The sequence below is a fragment of the Lycium ferocissimum genome, chromosome 3, assembly GCF_029784015.1.
Source record: "Lycium ferocissimum isolate CSIRO_LF1 chromosome 3, AGI_CSIRO_Lferr_CH_V1, whole genome shotgun sequence".
Classification (NCBI taxonomy): domain Eukaryota; kingdom Viridiplantae; phylum Streptophyta; class Magnoliopsida; order Solanales; family Solanaceae; genus Lycium; species Lycium ferocissimum.
Genome location: NC_081344.1, coordinates 10,089,143 through 10,108,671, shown reverse-complemented (window position 1 = coordinate 10,108,671; position 19,529 = coordinate 10,089,143). Strand labels below are relative to the sequence as shown.

Here is a 19,529-nt window from a genome sequence, read left to right as displayed (position 1 = left end):
TTCTATTTTAGTTAACCTAAGCTGAATCAAGTGATAATATGATATAGGATAAAAAAATCTACAAAACTTATAGTAGGATGTTTTTCAGTTGTAAAATTTTCCAAATCTTGTAAAGCTACATCAGCTTAGATTCATTGGGGTTAGATGTCATTTAATTTCTAAGGAATTAAAAAAAAAAAAAAAAAAAAAAAAAAAGGGCAAAACTATACAATGGTTTCATACTTCAATTATTAGTTGATAGAATATATGAGTCCACCAAACAGTATAGAGAACCAGGTTCTCTATCTGTTCCCTTGAGTAAAACAGAAAGTAAATAACACAAGATATTTATGTGAAAAACTCTTTGCTCAAGAAATCAAAACCAGGACCTACCAGAGTAAGATTTCCTCAAACTTCACTATAACTGAGCAACTTCAAATTACAACCTATTGCAACCTAGGATTAAACTCTTAATCCCTCCCCCTTACCATAACTCTATTGCAAGACCTTACAATGACTTTACTGCAAAGAACAAACCTTGACTAACTATAGCCAAGTGAACACCACAAATAGGTTGAAACTCTGTCCTACCAAGAACTTCTCAAAAGCAGTGTAGGAATACAAGTAAGAACAAAAGACAAAGACTCAACAACTTAAAGGACTTAAACCATCAACATTGATTGGAGAACTGGTCCTTTAGTTCTTGCAGCTTTGTTCTTGATGAGCACTGTGAGAGCAGTGGTGGCTACTGCTTGTGAGAGAATGACTTTACTAATTTTCAAAGTGTTAGGTTTACACTTGTATAATGTTGTTTACATGTGGGGAGCAAGTGTTGAGATGAAGGAAACATTGCATCGTCCACTAGTACACAGCGGTTGCTTCTTGCCGCCGCTTTACTAGTCGCTACGGTGTCGGCTTTACGTGTAGAGTTGACCGAACCTGATCGCATCTGGTTCCTCATCTGGTCCTTATCTGGTTCCTCGACTTGGTTTGTGAAAGTGAATTTCATTGCTTCATCTGTGTTGCTGCTGCACTGCTGCCAATTGGTACAGTGTCAGCAGCTTTGCAGCTGTAGAGTTGATTGATTGAAGCAATGATTAGAACCTGATCACATCTGGTTCCTCATCTGGTCCCCCTATAAACATATCTGGTTCCTCGAATGAGTTTGTTAAGTCATCAACACGTGAAATATCATAAAATTGACCGAGTGAACCTGATCGTATCTGATTCCTCATCTGATTCCTCGAATAAGTTTGTCTAATAAATTTCATAACTCATCATTAGTATAATAATTTATTTTCAACCATATTTTTTTTCTTTTTGGTTTTTTGAGCTTTACTATTACAGGAGCCTATGGTACTTCTGCTCTTCTCTACATTACATTTCCACACGACGTGTAGCAACTTCTTAAGTCTATTGTACATTAAGGGATCAATTGGTTTTACAATATACCCGGATATTACAATACGAAGATTTAATGATGAGATTATTGAGTGAATATATACTTTGATTGATAGAAGTTTCTTCATTCGATAAAATGGGGATACACAGAATATAATGTAAAATCTGGATTTGGTTCAAACTAGATAAATTTGGATAAACTTTTATTTTGAGATTTAACCTTGGCTTTCTTAAAAGATTTAGGAGAAAAGTTCTATAGAAGGGAAAATGTGTCATTTTAATGTTTTATTATGGGATTCTTATCCCACAAGGAGTATGGTATAAAGATATTACCATAATTGTGGTATAAACAATCCCGGGATTGTTGATTCTCAAATTAAATGGTCTACTAAATGTGGAATAAAATAATCTCACATTTATCCCGAGACTATAATCCCTTATTCTTTAACCAAACGACCCCTAAGGGTGATTTATCTAATCTTGGATGTTTCTTTTCCCAAATTCACTTGCTATTCTAAGTTTTAACTTAAGACTTGGATACTTGTTCTTATTTTTCATTCTGATATATGTTGTTGAAACTCTTCCGATTGAAAAAAAAAAAAAAAAAAAAAAAAAAAAAACAGATTATTATAGTTGTAGATATTTCTGCATTCAGTAACATTAATGTTCATATACTATTTGGCAGGTGTTCTCATTCAAGCTTAGAGGAGCTTACAATATGATGGCCAATCTGTCAGAGAAGCAGCTGAAAAGAGGTGTCATTTGCTCATCAGCTGGTAATCATGCTCAAGGTGTTGCATTAGCTTCTCACAAACTTGGCTGCAGTGTTGTCATTGTCATGCCTGTCACTACACCAGATATTAAGGTTAGAATTTTGTTACACTTTTTTTTTCTCTCGCAAATAGCAAATGTTCTTAATTTTCACTAATGATTCAAAATATATAGAAGTAATTAAACTGACGAGGAAGCCAAGGGCTATGTTGCTCAGACTCTTCAAAATGTTGTTGCACCCGGTTCGCTAAAAATCACTAAATTTGGAGGATCCGACTCGCTCCTCATGGCATGTTTGAAGAGTCAGAGCAACATAGGCCAAGGGGATTCAACATTTATCATATATACATAAAAAAATATGACCTCGTATATACGCTCTGCCCCTGGTTTTATGGCTTCCCATGTATAGCTATCCTATTAAGTGTTTCTAAGCTAATTATCTTTCCTAAAACTATGTTTTTTCGTTTTACCAAATGAACAGTGGAAATCAGTTAAGAGATTGGGTGCTAATGTTGTTCTCGTGGGGGACGCTACCATAGGCCAAAAAGAGGGCTGTTGAGAAAGGCCAGACGTTCATCCCTCCTTTTGATCATCCGGATGTCATAGCAGGGCAAGGCACTATAGGTATGGAGATTAATCGCCAACTCAAAGATAAAATTCACGCGATATTTGTGCCTGTTGAAGGAGGGGGTCTTATAGCTGGTATTGCTGCCTATATGAAAAGGGTTGCCCCTGATATAAAGATTATTGGAGTTGAGCCATCTGATGCAAATGCAATGGCAATGTCATTACATTATGGTCAGAGAGTCATGCTGGACCAAGTTGGAAAATTTGCAGTTGGTGTAGCTGTTAAAGTGGCTGGCGAAGAAACTTTCCGTCTTTGTAAGGAACTAATAGACGGGGTGGTCCTAGTTAATCGCGATGCTATATGTGCATCGATAAAGGTTAGTGTCACCAACTTCTACATTACGTGTCGCTTTTATATATGGAGTACAAGACCTCTTATTTTATCTGCTTGCTTTTTGCCACTAGTAGTACTGAAAACAAAATCTTTTAGTACTCTTTAGAGTGACCATTGAAATTTTAGTCAATGTCCATCTTAATGTAAAAGTTGAGTGTGTTGTAGGGATGACCATCAAATTCTCTTCCTTTTATTGCATGTCTGTGGTGTTATATATGACGAAACCACAAAAGGTATACCTTATTTATCTTTTCACATAATAAGACCATTTTCAAGATAATCTAGAAGTGGCTATTTCATGCAATAGGTCAGTATAATTTGTCCAATTGACAACCGTTTTCTGAATTTTAGTTTATTAGACATGATAGTTACTTGTTTTTTTTTAACAGGACATGTTTGAAGAGAAACGGAGCATATTAGAGCCTGCTGGTGCACTTGCTCTAGCTGGAGCTGAAGCATACTGCAAGTACTATGGCCTCAAGGATGAAAACGTAGTCGCAATAAATAGTGGAGCCAATATGAACTTTGACAGACTAAGATTGATAAGCGAACTTGCAGATGTTGGCAGAAAGAAGGAAGCTGTGCTAGCTACTTTTATGCCAGAAGAGCGGGGAAGCTTCAAATGCTTCTGTGAACAGGTCACTTAGAACATTTAAAATATGCAATTTTGCTTACTACATCTGTTAGTTTCTCTAACAAACTTGAAACATTGACTTGGATCACAGGTCGGACCAACAATGAAGTTTACTGAATTCAAGTATAGATATAATTCAAGCAAAGAAAAAGCTCTAATGCTTTACAGGCAAGGTTCTTGATCATTTTAACAGACTTCAGTCTTGTTCACAAGAATTTATCTTTTCATGAGCCTATATCTGTTAATGAATAATTAACCCTTTTATATTCAAAATCTTGTGTTCTATTTTGATCTGTAGTGTTGCTCATGAAATAAAGTCGGAACTTGAAGCTCTGATAGAGTGGATTGTTAGGTTTTTGGGTTTTCCCTTCCTATGTGGAATTGGATTAATAAAACTCAATCCAATTAGGTTTTTGGGTTTTCCCTTCATATGTGAAATTGGATTAATAAAACCCAATCCAATTTGGACCAGGCCAATTTTGCCCAAAATTTCCTCTATATAGGATCAATTTAGGTCTTATTTTTAGAACACAAGAGTGAATTCATAGCATCCATATAGAGAGAAAAACGTGAGAGAGAAAGCAGATTTTCGTCGTAAATTTTCTACTACAGCAGTCCGCTTTAAATTGCATTTCCTGATTCGTTAACCGTTGGATCATGCTGAAATTTGAACTGGGGGTTCTCAACCTCTGGTTCTTCGATTTCAACGGTGGAGATCGGATTTTTTGTTCTGTAGCTCTAGTTTTCGAGTACGAACAGTAGCTCATTTTTTAGGGTGATTTCTCTCCTTTCTTCACTAGTTTTGGTGCTATTTTTATGTATTGCTGCTCCGTGCTTGGCTTTGTTGTTGTAGCCATTTGGAGAACATTGTTGTAACTCTTGTTGATTATAGTGGAGCTTTTGGACCGGAGGTCCCGTGGATGTTTCCTCTTCACCTTGAAGGGGTCTTACCACGTAAATTTGGTGTCTCTTGCAATTGATTTATTTTTGCTTGCTTTGCTATTTTATTGTTGGTATAGCTGCTGCTCGGATTTCCATCTGTGCTAGTGTTTGTTGTCTTCTCTTGGTTCAAATAGTGTGAGAAGTTTTGACTTGGGTATTTCTTCCGCTGTTACCTCGTCATGCAATTTGGTTATTGCTTGTTTCTTCCCAATAAAGTGGTATCAGGGCTTGTGGTTGTATTTGATTGTGTTGATCGTCTATTTGAATGATGGAGGCAAATATGAGCAAGATGGTTTGTTTAAATGGCAGTAATTACCATATTTGGAAAAGCAAGATGAAAGATCTTCTATTTGTCAAGAAATTGCATTTACCTGTGTTTGCTTCTAAGAAACCCGAGTCTATTAAAGATGAGGATTGGGAATTTGAGCACTTACAGGTTTGTGGCTATATTAGGCAATGGGTTGAAGATAATGTTCGAAATCATATTGTGAATGAGACAAATGCTAAAAGCTTGTGGGAAAAGCTCGAGACACTTTATGCTTCGAAGACTGGCAATAATAAGTTGTTCCTACTGAAACAATTGATGAATATTAGATACAAAGAGGGCGATCTATTTCGATCATATCAATGATTTTCGGGGTGTCCTTGATCAGCTGTCGGAATGGGTGTCAAGTTTGATGAAGAAATACGGGGACTTTGGCTTCTTATACTGCGGACTCTTAGGAAACTCTTTGAGTTTCTTTGACTAATTCTGCTCCCAGTGATGGTGTAACCATGGAATATGCTAAGAGTGGTGTTTTGAATGAAGAGATGAGAAGAAGATCTCAAGCTTCGTCTTCTTCAACTTCACACTCCGATGTTTTCGTTACTGAAGACAAGGGGAGAAGTAACTTCAGAGGTCAGAATGACAGAGGCAAAAGTAGAAGCAAGTCAAAATCCTCCAGGTACAAGAATTTTACATGTGACTATTGTCACTTGAAAGGGCACATCAAGAAACATTGCTACAAGTTTAAGAGAGACCAGAAAAGGCAAAAGAAAGAAGGCGATAATGAAAATCGTGTTCTTGTTGTTCGGCCGAAAATGATCTTCTTGCTGCTTGTGGTAAAAATGATATCAATCTTGTTTGTGATGAGTCTACCTGGTTTGTGAATTCAGGTGCCACTTCTCATGTCACGCCAAAGAAGGAATTATTTTCTTCTTATACTCCGCGTAATTTTGAAAATTTACGAATAGGCAATAATAGTAAGGTTGAGGTACTTGGCATTGGCACAGTTTGCTTGAAAAGTAAGAATGGTTCGAGGTTGGTTCTTAACAATGTCAAGCATGCTCCAGATGTTCGTCTGAATTTAATTTCTGTAGGAAAGCTTGATGATAATGGTTATGATCAAACCATTGGTGGTGGCAATGGAAAGCTTCTTAAAGGTTCAATGGTTGTGGCTCGAGGTTACAAGATGTCGACTTGTACTTATTTTAGGGCTCCGTTTGTGGTGACTCGGTAAATTTGGTGGAGAATGATACTTCATAAATTGTGGCATAGAAGTCGAGTCATATGAGCGAGAAGGGATTGATAACTTGGCTAAGAAGAATTTGCTTTCTCGGAGCGAAACATGCAAAGTTAAAAAGATGTGTTCATTGCTTAGCGGGAAACGTAAAAGATTTTTTTTTCGTCGAGTCATTCGCCTTCGAGAAAACTGGATTTCTTTGGAGTTGGTACATTCTGATTTGTGTGGTCCTTTTTAAAGTAAGCTCTTGTGGTGGTGCACTTTACTTTGTGACTTTTATTGATGATCATTCTCGCAAACTACGGGTATTTCCTTTGAAGTCCAAGGATCGAAGTACTTGATGTGTTCAAGACTTTTCGGGCCTTGGTTGAGAGACGGATTGTGGGAAGAAACTAAAATGCATCCGCTCAGACAATGGTGGTGAATACATTAGTCCCTTTGATAATTATTGTAGACAACAGGGTATTCGGCATCAGAAAACTCCTCCAAAGACTCCTCAGTTAAATGGTTTAGCAGAGAGGATGAACAGAACTCTAGTTGAGAGGGTTAGATGTTTGCTTTCAAATGCTAAGTTGCTAGATTCATTTTGGGCAGAAGCACTTAATACTGCTGCTTATGTTATCAATTTATCTCCTACTGTTGCTTTGGATGGTGATGTCCCTGACAGAGTTTGGTTTGGTAAGGATGTCTCTTATGCTCATCTGAGAGTCTTCGGGTGTAAGGCCTTTGTGCGATGTTCCTAAGGATGAGAGGTCAAGGCGGAAGTTAAAACTAGGCGTGTATCTTCATTGGTTATGGTCAAGACGAATTTGGCTATCGTTTCTATGATCGATTGAGAAGAAACTTGTTGAAGTTCTGTGATGTTGTGTTCTTTGAAGACCGGATAATTGAAGATTTTGACAAAGTCGAGAAGGTTGATTCTCGGAGCAATAAGAGCTTAGTTGATGTTGATCCGTTCACTGTGACTATTGCACACTGAAAAAAATCTTCAAAATAATGAAGATCAAGTTGATAATGAAGATAGTGATCATGTTCAGAATGACCAGCATGAAGTTGTTGATGCTTCAGTGGAAGATGATGTGGTTGGTAGTTGCTATTGATGTTCCAGAGAGTTCTCTCAGAAGATCTATTAGAGAGAAAGTACCTTCATCTCGTTATTCTCCCAATGAGTTTGTACTCTTGGACCGATGGGGGAGAACTCGAAAGTTTTGATGAGGCCATGGATAGTGAAGAAAAAGAAAGGTGGTTTGATGCTATGCAAGATGAGATTAAATCCTTGCATGATAATCATACATTTGATCTGGTTAAACTTCCTAAAGATAGAGAAGCTTTGAAAAACAGGTGGGTTTTTAGGGTGAAACATGAAGATGGTAACTCAGTTCCACGGTACAAGGCTAGATTGGTTGTCAAGGGCTTTAATCAGAAGAAGGGAGTTGATTTTGATGAAATCTTTTCTCTAGTTGTGAAGATGTCATCCATTCGGGTTGTTCTGGGCTTGGCTGCAAGTCTAGATTTAGAGGTTGAGCAAATGGATGTTAAAACTCGCTTTTCTCTGGTGACTTAGATGAAGAAATTTATATGGAGCGACCAGAATGTTTTGAAGTCAAGGGTAAAGAGAATTATGTTTGCAAATTGAAGAAGAGCTTGTATGGTTTAAAACAAGCTCCTAGGCGATGTACAGAAGTTTGGTTCTTTTATGAGTCAACAGGGCTTCAAGAAGACTTCTTCAGATCATTGTGTTTTTGTGCAAAAATTCTCTGATGGTGACTTTATCATTCTATTGCTTTATGTTGATGACATGCTTGTTGTTGGTCAGAATTCTTGTAGAATTCAGAAGTTGAAGCAAGAGTTGAATAAGTCTTTTGCTATGAAAGACTTGGGACCAGTAAGGCAGATTTTTGCTATGAAAGACTTGGGACCAGTAAGGCAGATTCTTGGCATGCAGATTATTCGTGACAGAAAGGCCAAGAAGTTGTGGTTATCACAAGAGAAGTACATTCAGAAAGTACTTCGCAGGTTCAACATGGATAAAGCTAAGGTTGTCAAAACACCTTTAGCTATGCACTTCAAATTGAGCATGAAGCAGTGTCCTTCCAGTGATAGTGAGAAGAAAGATATGAAGAAAGTTTCTTATGCTTCAGCCGTTGGCAGTTTGATGTATGCGATGATTTGTACAAGACCTGATATTGCTCATGCCATTGGGGTTGTCAGCCGTTTTCTTTCTAATCCGGGAAGAGAGCATTGGAATGCTGTGAAGTGGATTATGAGATATCTTTGTGGCACTTCCAGTCTGAGTTTGTGTTTTAGGACAGGAAAGCCTATTCTTTGTGGTTACACTGATTCAGATATGGCCGGTGATATTGATACTCGTAAGTCTACTGAATTCGGGCTACTTGATTACTTATGCAGGGGGAGCTGTGTCTTGGCAATCTAGGTTGCAAAAATGTGTTGCATCTATCTACTACGGAAAGTTTGAGCTTATTCCGCCATTGAAGCTTGTAAAGAGTTGCTGGATGAAGAGATTTATGGAGGAACTTGGCTTTGCTCAAGAGAGGTATGTGCTTTATTGTGACAGTCAAAGTGCTATTCATCTTGGCAAGAACTCTACATTTCATGGTAGGTCGAAACATATTTGTCACACCCCAACTTTTGATAGGGCATGATGGGCACCGGACCCTTACTTAGGACCGAGCGAACCCACTAGTTCTCGTTATACTCATAATCTTCTTTGGACTCTTAAATCATGAAATGAGTGCATAATGAAAGCTTTTCAAAAACATGTTATTCGTCTTTCTCAAATCAAGTAAAATCTGTAATCATATGAAATTTGTAACATAATGCATAATGATACATCGGCTTACAAAGCCGCTTACAAGACTGACATGTTATATACGTGACTCGTCTCGCAAAGTCTCTAACATAAATCAAGATACCATAACATAGATACTCCGACTCGGCAACACTCTGGGAAGGAAATGGAGCTCGCCAATCCGGTTGGAACATCTTCTACTAATATCCTCTACTCATCCGTACACACGCGTGGCATGAAACGCGGCGTCCATTAAGAAGGGACGTCGGTACGAATAATGTACTGAGTATGTAAGGCATGAATAACAACAAAATATAGATATGGAAGGTAACATGGAATAAGAGAGATAACATGTACATCTGGATGCCTCATAAGGCGGATGTCATGCATGCTTAGCTTTAAAAAAAAAAAAAAAAAAAAAAACTTTTTCTTACATACATATATATAATATCATCATCATAACGTACTTGGCCTTTTCAGGACTCGGTGTGTAACGTACCCGGCCCTTTCGGGACTCGGTGTGTAACGTACCCTACCCTTTCGGGACTCGGTGTGTAATACCAACTGATCAGTGGTTGCACAATGATAGGTGCCGTACCCGGCTGACTATAGCGCGGCTCGGTGTGAGAAAATACATACATATATATAAATATATGCATAAGAGCCCAATCAAAAGCCACAACTATATCGGAGTGACGTAAGGTCGGTAACCTCCGATTTTCATTATGGAATTATCATCATCGCTATATCTCACCTTGAAGGAACAATTATTATAAGGTGAGATCAACAACAATGAATAAAATCGAGAAAATCATGAAATAATCTCAATAGTCTCATAATAATATTAACATCATAAGATTTGGAATTTCTAGAATTAAAATCATCACCATCATAATCATCATAGAAACATTCTCATCTTTAACATCGTCATTCATATTGTAAAAACATGTCCGTTGTTGTTGTTGTCATAAAAGCTTATAAAATCATAAATCTTTGACTCGGAAAATAGGGACATTTTGAAAAATATTTATGGATTATCAAGAAAGAAGTCATGCCTTTGAATCATGAACTCTACGAATCACGAATTTTTAGCTTTTGAGAATAAGAATATTCTTGGAAAACATTTATGGATTCACATAAAGGGATCATGAGACATTTGGAAAACACCTATTGGATTCATAATAAAGGAATCATGCCTTTAGAAGAAAGGGACTAGCCTTAACATACCTTTGAGGCTTACTCTCCGACTTTCCAACTTGCTTCCTGTCGAGCGATTTATTTAGGATCGTTCATCATCACATAATCTACATAGGCAACCATTCGTATTATCATTAGGCTCATTGTCACACTCTTATCTTAAGTCGCCAAATAAATTCCTTTTAAGGTCTGCCGAAATTCGGACAGCATCTCCCCTATTTATATGCCTAGCTCGACTTCTCAATACCAACAATCAACAACCAATAACAACAACAGAAACAATAACAACCTCATTACTACCAAAATATTCCATCAAATACTCCACATGATATTTTCTCCAACTCCTCCACAAACGAATTCGCTACATAATTATTCCATAAATTTATCTCCGTAAATAAGCCTTAAATGATACCAAAAAAGAAAGATTCATACCTTGCTTCCGCTAATACCGTGATATCTCCAATACTTGCCTTACTCCCAAGCTACAAATTCACCGCAACACAATAGTATAATCGTAGCTATACGCCGGCGGAACCCGAATCCGAAAATTTTTACTTAACTCGCGTTAAAATTTAATGGAGGGAAGGTTGGAGAATTCTCTAGAATTTTTGAAACATTTTTGGGCTGGTTTCTTGGCTGAAAATGAGGGGTTAAACCCCTTTATATAGTTGCTCCAAAGTCACTATAGCAGTACTGTAGCAGACTGTTCACCGCCTTACTGTAGCAGTACTGTTCATCCGTGGAAATTATTTTGAGACCTAAAACTTTTATACACCGATTTCTTTATTTGCATACTTGGATATGTCCAAAACTCCATACAGTCTGTATGACTTATTCAACATCCCAAACTTAGCAAAACTTATTTTTTATTATTATTATTTTTTTTTTTATTTTTTTTTCGATTCGTTTAACCTCCAACCTTCGCGGCACTTACTTAGCACTTGTTGAACATAACATAAACACTTATAACTTCAAACATAATCCTGTCCTTTGAGCTTATGTGACTAACCTATGATGCAACTTAACACACGAAAATACGGAATGTAACAATATTGATGTGAGATACCATTGGATTAGAGATGTGTTGGATTCTAAGTTGCTTGAACTTGAGAAGATTCACGCCGATGATAATGGTTCGGATATGTTGACTAAAGCTTTGCCAAGAGGGAAGTTTGAAGAGTGTTGCTTGATCGCCGGGATGGCGGTTTTCTCCACATAGTCGGGAGGGGGAGAATTGTTAGGTTTTTGGGTTTTCCCTTCCTATGTGGAATTGGATTAATAAAACCCAATCCAATTAGGTTTTTGGGTTTCCCCTTCCTATGTGAAATTGGATTAATAAAACCCAATCCAATTTGGACCAGGCCAATTTTGCCCAAAATTTTCTCTATATATAGGATCAATTTAGGTCTTATTTTTAGAATACAAGAGTGAATTCATAGTATCCATATAGAGAGAAAAACGTGAGAGAGAAAGCAGATTTTCATCCAGAAATTTTCTGCTACAGCAGTCCGCTTTAAATTGCGTTTCCTAATTCGCTAACCGTTGGATCGTGCTGAAATTTGATCTGGGGCTTCTCAACATCTGGTTCTTCGATTTCAACGGTGAAGATCGGATTTTGTGGTCTGTAGCTCTAGTTTTAGGGTATGAACAGTAGCTCGTTTTTAGGGGTGATTTCTCTCATTTCTTCACTAGTTTTGGTGCTATTTTTATGTATTATTGCTCCATGCTTGGCTTTGTTGTTGTAGCCACTTGGAGAACATTGTTGTAACTCTTGTTGATTATAGTGGAGCTTTTGTGGACCGGAGGTCCCGTGGATGTTTCCTCTTCACCTTGAAGGGGTTTTACCATGTAAATTTGGTGTCTCTTGCAATTGATTTATTTTTGCTTGCTTTGCTATTTTATTGTTGGTATAGCTGCTGCCCCGATTTCCATCTGTGCTAGTGTTTATTGTCTTCTCTTGGTTCAAATAGTATGGGAAGTTTTGATTTGGGTATTTCTTCCGCTGTTACCTCATCGTGCAATTTGGTTTTTGCTTGTTTCTTCCCAACAAGGATGAGATCAGCACAACTGCATACTGTTAATCTTACAGAAAATGACTTGGTCAAAGAACACTTGAGATATTTGGTAACTTCCAGAATTTCATCAAATCCTTCAAATAGAACCTTGTTTGTTACTTATATTTTTATTTTATGAATAGCGTGTTGAGTCCCATATCGGTGGGATGAGGAAAATTGGCTCTCTTTATCATGGCCTTGTGCAATTTCACCTTCTGAACTAGCTTTTTGGGCTGAGTCAGGCCCAATGTTCATTTCTTTAAAGTATTTATATCAACGAATTTAAGAATTGGTATTCTCAATCAGTAAAAAGAATATCAATCAGTCTCGTTGTTAACTGTTTGAGTACATTAGCAAAGAACCAAGATTTGTATCTCTGTGGTGAAAAGCATGTTGGATTTCATTCTACTTGATTTACTGATATATGGGTTTTTCAGTAGATATTGTGGCTTATATGCTTTAATTTCTATCTTTTTTCCACGTGCTATCGATCTTTCCAGATGGGTGGTAGATCAAATCTTCACGATGAGCTTTTTTGTCCATTCACTTTCCCCGAGAAGGCTGGCGCTTTATGGAAGTTTTTAGATGCTTTCAGCCCGCGTTGGAATGTAACTTTGATCCATTATCGTGCATAGGTAGCTATTTTTAGACTTTCAAGTTCCAATTTTCTCTGTTAGTTAGTCCGTGTGCTATTATTTCGAAGTAATTTGATCTATTTTTTATATTGCTTTGAAAAGGGACAAATTGGTGCAAATGTTTTAGTTGGCATACTAGTTCCACAGGACGAGTTTGAATTCCAGGGCCGCGCTGGCAGACTCGGTTATGAGTACGTTATGGAGAGTCTCAATGATGCTTTCAAGCTTATAATATATTGATGAAAACTTTGGCCTTTCGAAATTCGTCGTACAAATAATATCTTTGGGAAGAATATTGGTTATGGATGCAAGGCACAGTAAGATCTACCATATTATATTGATGTAAAACCTAAAATGTTTCCTCTGAATGTATTATTATTGTTATTTCTGGCTGTTTAATTCAATGAAAAATTGGTCTTCTGAACAGTCCGTGGAAGTTTTGAACCAAACCAAGAGTCTATGGCACAATCCATTTAGCAATATTTTCAGGTGCTAATGCTAAAACAAACAGATATGACCTTAATACATGTTAAAAAAAATAATTATGAATAAGCAAATTGTTCCTTATATGAATCTGTTTCCTTTTCTCAACTTAAGTTTCTTTCAAGTTTGAGTGCTGAAAAAAGAGAACCGAAAATTGCATGGAAAGCAAGAGCTATCTAAGTCAGATACAGCCTGCAGGGGTAGTTTTATAGACGTTGCAACTTATAATTGTTGGGTTAAACGGTCCAAAGATACTCTTAATATGACGTGATACTGTTTGCTTTGGGCCAAGCCCGCACGAGTTTTCCCATAAGGCCCACATCATTAAGAGTATTCAACACTTTATAAGTAAGTTACATATGACTCATTACCATAACTCATGGGTCAGAGCTTCAACATATCTGTGTGCCACCCAGACACTAAGCCAGGCCCCACACTACACTCCTCCATCTCCATACTCGTCCCGCCAAACCATCGACTCTAATGTCAGTTGGGCTAAACAGTCCAAAGATACTCTTAATATGATGTGATACTGTCCGCTTTGGTCCAAGCCTGCACAGTTTTTCCCGAAAGGCCTTACATCATTAAGAGTATTTAACACCTTATAAGTAGCTCCCTTTTCTTTTAAGCAACCAATGAGGTACTTTGTTTGCACACCCAACAATGATAAAATGTCAGGCCCCAAAATTAGGGAAGTACGTGATTGACACCCTACGTAACTAACGGTCGAGCGAATCCTGAACTAACCAACATGAGGAATAAAATCAGTGGTGTTGTCCGATTTAATTGAAAAAGGTTATCGTAACCAATAAAGCTGAAATAAATAAGTCTAAACAGAAAGCTGGGAACTGAGATTGTAAAACCCATAATTACTAGTTAAAACAAGTCATGAGACTCATAAACTACTAAAATATACTGTTCAAGTGGCTTCTCCGGAATATTAAAAGTCTAAAGTAACATGATAAAAGACTGGTGATAACAATAATTTTCGTCTTACTTAAATTTTAACTAAGTTTTTCTGACAACCTGAAACAGTATCATACACTATGTTCCGGAAACTAATAAGTTTGTGTGTGTATATATATATATATATATATATATATATATATATATAATGCCTGCATGTACTATACTTGTGTGGCAATACAATTTTCTAATGTTTTTAAAGAAAAATGGAAGTTGGATTTTGCAGGTTATTATTATTATTTTAAAAAAAAAAAAAAAAAATTACTACTCCCTCCGTTTCATGTCCACTTAGTAATTATCTTTATTTTTCAGATTTGTTCCTTGACTCAAGGCAATAAATATGCAAGAGTCTTATTCCCTCTGTCCCAAAATAAGTGTCACCTGAACAAAAATCACGCTCATTAAGAAATTAACAAATACAATATGGAGTTTAGTGAACTACCCTATTTATTAGATTTTGTTTTAGAATTGAGCAATATTAAAGAGGGATACTTTTTAATGCTAAGGGCATAGTTGAAAACACTTGCTAATTTTTCACTTGAATTCTTAAAATGACACTTATTTTAGGATAAATTATTTTTTGCTAAGATGACACATATTTTGGAGCGAAGTGAGTATTAATTGAGGGTAGTTTAGTTAAAATACATATTTTTTATCTAGGAATTAATATTTTCTTATAAGAGTTACTGTTTTCTTTAAGGGTGTCAAAAAGACTAAGTAAGCACTTATTTTGAACTGCAGGGAATAGAAAGGAACATGATTGCGTTTTGGTGTAAGTTGATGATGCATTGGGCGTGAAATAATTATAGAACAATATTCTTTTACAGAAAAATGAATAAATTAAAAACTAGATATACTACAAACTGTCAAGTGATAAACTTTAACAGTAGCTGAAGGCTGAAGCTTTGCAGTAGCAATAAAGAGGGTGCTGATACCTCATTATAATTACCAGGGCGTTTGGATTCATAAATACTTAGCTTGAAGGTAGTTGTGTGAAGTAATCTCCCCAATTCAATGCATTTCGCCTTTCCTAGGAGTAGTACAGGATTCTTCTTCTTCACAATTGACTTTATAAATGCCCTATTAATTAAATACTAGTGTGACGAAATAAAGGGTAACTCAGTGCACGAAACATTTCACGTTCATGCGAAGTTTCGGTAAAGGGCCGCATTTTAAGAAAGTTTAATATAGATATAATATATACTGATTCCACAATTTAAACTCGTGATCATAAATCACACGGGTACAATTTTAACGCTACTCAAAGCGTGATCCGATCCCTTTTACTAATTAATATGACAAAATAATTCTCTTAAATAGACGTATATATCCAAATTACTAGTGTTACTTGGGTCTTCTTATCGCTCACAATTTCCGATGCTTTAATTTGATGGACTATCATGAGTATGAACAGTGGTCTATGCAGAACTTACCAAATTATATTAGCCTATTGATATACTCCCTCCGTCCTATAATAAATGTCACTTTAGCCAAAAACACGCATATTAAAAAACTAATAACGCAATGTGAAGTTTACCAAATTACCCATATATTACTTTTTCTTCTTGATTAGAGCATGCACAAGTAGTAGACCTTTTGACATTGGAAATCCAATAATACCAAGTTACTATGTGGCTTTTTCAATCATCATTTAGATGTTACTTTAACTTGTCAATTTTTGTCTAAGGGTAGAAATGGAAAAAGATAGCCAATGTATGTCTTGGTTTCATAAGGTGACACTTATTATGAGACAAATAGGTGACACTTATTATGGAACGGAAGGAGTATATAATTCAACTTATAAGTTTGGGTATTACGACGGTTTAACGCTTTACTGTCCCAAATCAATTTCTATTTTCAAACAGTGACGACCTATTTTGTATATACACATACGGTTCACAAAAGTATTGCTCCAATCTTTTGAGTTAATTATGTAGTAACATGTTCTTAATAGCCCGTTTAGAAAAAAAGTCATATATTTATATTTAGAAATAAGTAATTTTACACTTTTCGTTAATTAAAAGGTCACACAAAATATTATGACTTTGACCAAATATCCCATCGGGGTGCAGGGGCGTGGGATTGTGGTTGAGACAATATCTTCAAACGGAAAGGTCTTTTGGCCACGCTAATGTTGGCCACAATGACCCAAACTGTCATTTATGCTATGTTAATGACATTGATACCCTTCCCTTCAAATTTCATTTTCATTCAAAAGTGTCTCTCTCATCAATTTAATTTTACTTTTTCTCAATACATGGAGATTCTCAAAAGATGCACACATACATCTTTTCCCATAAAATAATTAATGTTGATATTTTCCCTCCTTTTGGCTGCATACAATCCATTTTTATTTTCAATCGTTCTTTTGTTTTCTTAATTTTTCATTGGTCAATTTATGACATATTTTTTCTTCATCTCTTACTCTCTTATGTTTTAGCGAGTGTGACTGAATAGATTAAGGAATAATTCAACAATGGTTCATTCGAAGAATAATAGCTCTTCAAAAATGTATGTTGTATTTTCTGGTAAGAAGACAGGATTATACTATTCATGGAGTATTTAAAGGGCGTGCAAAAGAGAAAAGTGAACAAGTAAAAAAGAGAGCTTCCTTTCTATACCTATTGTATCTATTACTTTCGATCAAAATATATCAAATGAATTAGGAGTGCGTACTTACAATAAAAATGACAAAAGCCAATATGTTGTGCAAGGAAAAATAACACTTTTGATCCTTCAGTTATAGGTAATTTTTGGGCTTTTGTGATTTAAAAAAGGGGGGAGACTTACCGTGTTTCCTTTTTGAGCAAAAAATAATGAAATTCTTTTTTTTTTTCCTTCTAAAAACCGAATACCTTGTTGAGAAAATTAAGTATTTTTCCAACAATAAAATTTCTTTTAACAACAATAAAATTGGTAAATTTTCTATATTAGATAGATGTAACAAAATTTAATTATCAAAATTATTACTTTCAACACAACATACCTATTAAGATGAAATAAAGAAAATTCATGTGCTTAATTTTGTTGTATCTACTGTCAGACTGATGTATTAAAAAAAAATCATATTTTATAAAAATATGTTACTATTATAATTGAATTTTTCTTGGAATCAATTTTACATATTAAATTTTCCTTTTATAATAGCATTCTACTTATAAATTACTATTGTGGTAAATTTTTTCGTAAAATTACCTTGATCACTATACCAGCCAAAAAGTATCCGAATAAGTAATGTCATTATAAAGAGGTGACTGTATATTTTTTAAAATTTAAATTATATCAAACAAAATGACAAAAATTTATGTATACACAATTATAAAAATTAAAAATATATCTCTTGGAGCTGTCGTCGTCTTTATGTGTATTTGTTATCTCTACACAGGCCTGGGATCTAACTGAGCCCAAATGAGTTGAGTTCAATCGATCTTCTTACAACTAGAGCTGTCAAAACGGGTTGGCCCAGCCCACGCGGGCTTTGAAATTTGACAGGCCAGATCGGGTTGGCCTATCATTTTGATGGGCCTTAAAACAACAAGCCCAACCCGTCACTATGTGGGCTATGGGCCTGGCCGGGCCAGCCCACCTTTTTAAACTTTTAGTAAAAGAACAATCATAAGAAATAAAGTTCGTCAATATTGTACCGAGGGCGTCTTGAGAGTATACCGAATCAGTATAGCTATCCTTTTTCTGACACAACAAGGCAATTTCATTTGACGCCCCTTATTCAACCATAAACAACTGAGATTGGGGCAGAAGGAAAAGAGGCTCCTAGCTAAAGGTAGCTTGTCTCGCCAAGGTCCGGTGCAGGGGCCATGTCCGAAAGTCCTTTAAAAAAAGAGGACGACAGGGGAGATGTTAATGAATTCAAATTAAAATCTACAATAAGATAATATAAAATTATTAAATTATAGGTGAAACACATAAATACAAAAACAAAATATTATATATAATGTAGAAATGTATTACATGGTTGAGAATTGAAAAAGAGTAAAATACACATTGCAAAGTATCAAGGGCGGGTCAATCATACCGGGAGCCTAAAGCCAAACTCTAATGGGGGCCTTAACTTTAAAAAAATATTATATATATTTTCTTCTTTGAAATTTATTTTTCTAGCTTTTTTAGACACAAAATTACTAGTAAATTTTATAATCAATATTTTCTAATAATTCTTATTCAACTGACAATATAGTTAATCTGTTCAATCTTTCTAGACACATTGTTCATCTTAGGTAAGACTTTATCTATTTCAATTTTGAAAAACTTCTTCGGCTGAGGCAACTGTATGAATAACTAATAAAAAAAAATAGAAAGATGGAACCAGATTCAAGAGATGAATAACTTGATTTATAATAAATTTTCGCTCTTTTAAACTAGTACTATTTTTTTCTAAACTACTAATATTTTTTTTAAAAAAAGTACAACACACACATATGGGGCCCACCATAATTATGGGGCCTTAGGCAATTGCCTAGCTTGCCTAATGGATAAGCCGGCACTGCAAAGGATAGGAGGGGAAAAAATATAATACAGTCAGACCTGTCCATAACAACATCCTCATATAACTGCACTACTCTATAACAGTTAACAATACTCTCTTTGTAAAATTACCCCCCTCTCCCCCTCGATAACAACTATCTTCTTTTTTGATAATATAATAATTAATTATCTTTATAAAAATAAAATATCTATGATTACCAATATTAATTGTAGAGATTTTAATCAAATATTTTATTTGATACTTTAATATGACATAATGTTACATATAAATAATATTTGTAATCTAAAAAACTCATGGAAAAAGGGTCAAAAATGCCCTACTTTCATAAATTGGCTACTTTTATCCTCCGTTACAAGTTGGGGTCAAATATACCCCTACCGTTAGCAAAGTATTAAAAAATTCCCCTCTTTCCTAACATATTCCCATATAACCAAACCTAGTTTGGACGCAAATCTGTTATAGCCCGTATATTGTACGTTTGGAAATTCCAAAGTCGTCGTGGAAAGTTAAGGGCGAGACCGTTTTCAGAAATTTTCTTAATGAACGAGTTGTTATAAATATTATTTATGACTATTGTTAGTACGAAAATATTGTGAAAGGTTAAGGGCAAGAAGAGAAATTCGCAAAATGGGCCGTGGAAATAATGCGGAAGGTTAGGGACAAAATGGTAATATTGAGAAAAGTCGAGGGG

At 35.7% G+C, this 19,529-nt stretch overlaps 1 protein-coding gene and 1 long non-coding RNA gene across 2 annotated transcripts; both read left to right on the top strand.

The window, feature by feature from the left end:
* The first annotated feature begins 2,365 nt into the window (after positions 1-2,365).
* On the top strand, positions 2,366-3,908 carry LOC132050926 (threonine dehydratase 1 biosynthetic, chloroplastic-like). Its single transcript, XM_059442258.1, has 2 exons — positions 2,366-3,095; positions 3,502-3,908. The coding sequence occupies exons 1-2, from the start codon at positions 2,778-2,780 to the stop codon at positions 3,757-3,759; spliced, it is 576 nt and encodes a 191-aa protein (XP_059298241.1). The 5' UTR covers positions 2,366-2,777; the 3' UTR covers positions 3,760-3,908.
* An 8,337-nt stretch (positions 3,909-12,245) lies between these two features.
* On the top strand, positions 12,246-13,247 carry LOC132050927 (uncharacterized). Its single transcript, XR_009413526.1, has 3 exons — positions 12,246-12,320; positions 12,751-12,885; positions 12,988-13,247. It is a non-coding gene; the product is annotated as an uncharacterized LOC132050927 (long non-coding RNA).
* Positions 13,248-19,529: the final 6,282 nt, after the last annotated feature.

What these genes read in the sequence shown, in the direction of transcription:
- LOC132050926 (XM_059442258.1), top strand. Translation starts at nt 2,778, where the DNA reads ATGGAGATTAATCGCCAACTCAAAGATAAAATTCACGCGATATTTGTG. An exon ending in CTATATGTGCATCGATAAAG is followed by an intron (nt 3,096 to 3,501) that starts GTTAGTGTCACC and finishes TTTTTTTAACAG; the next exon opens with GACATGTTTGAAGAGAAACG.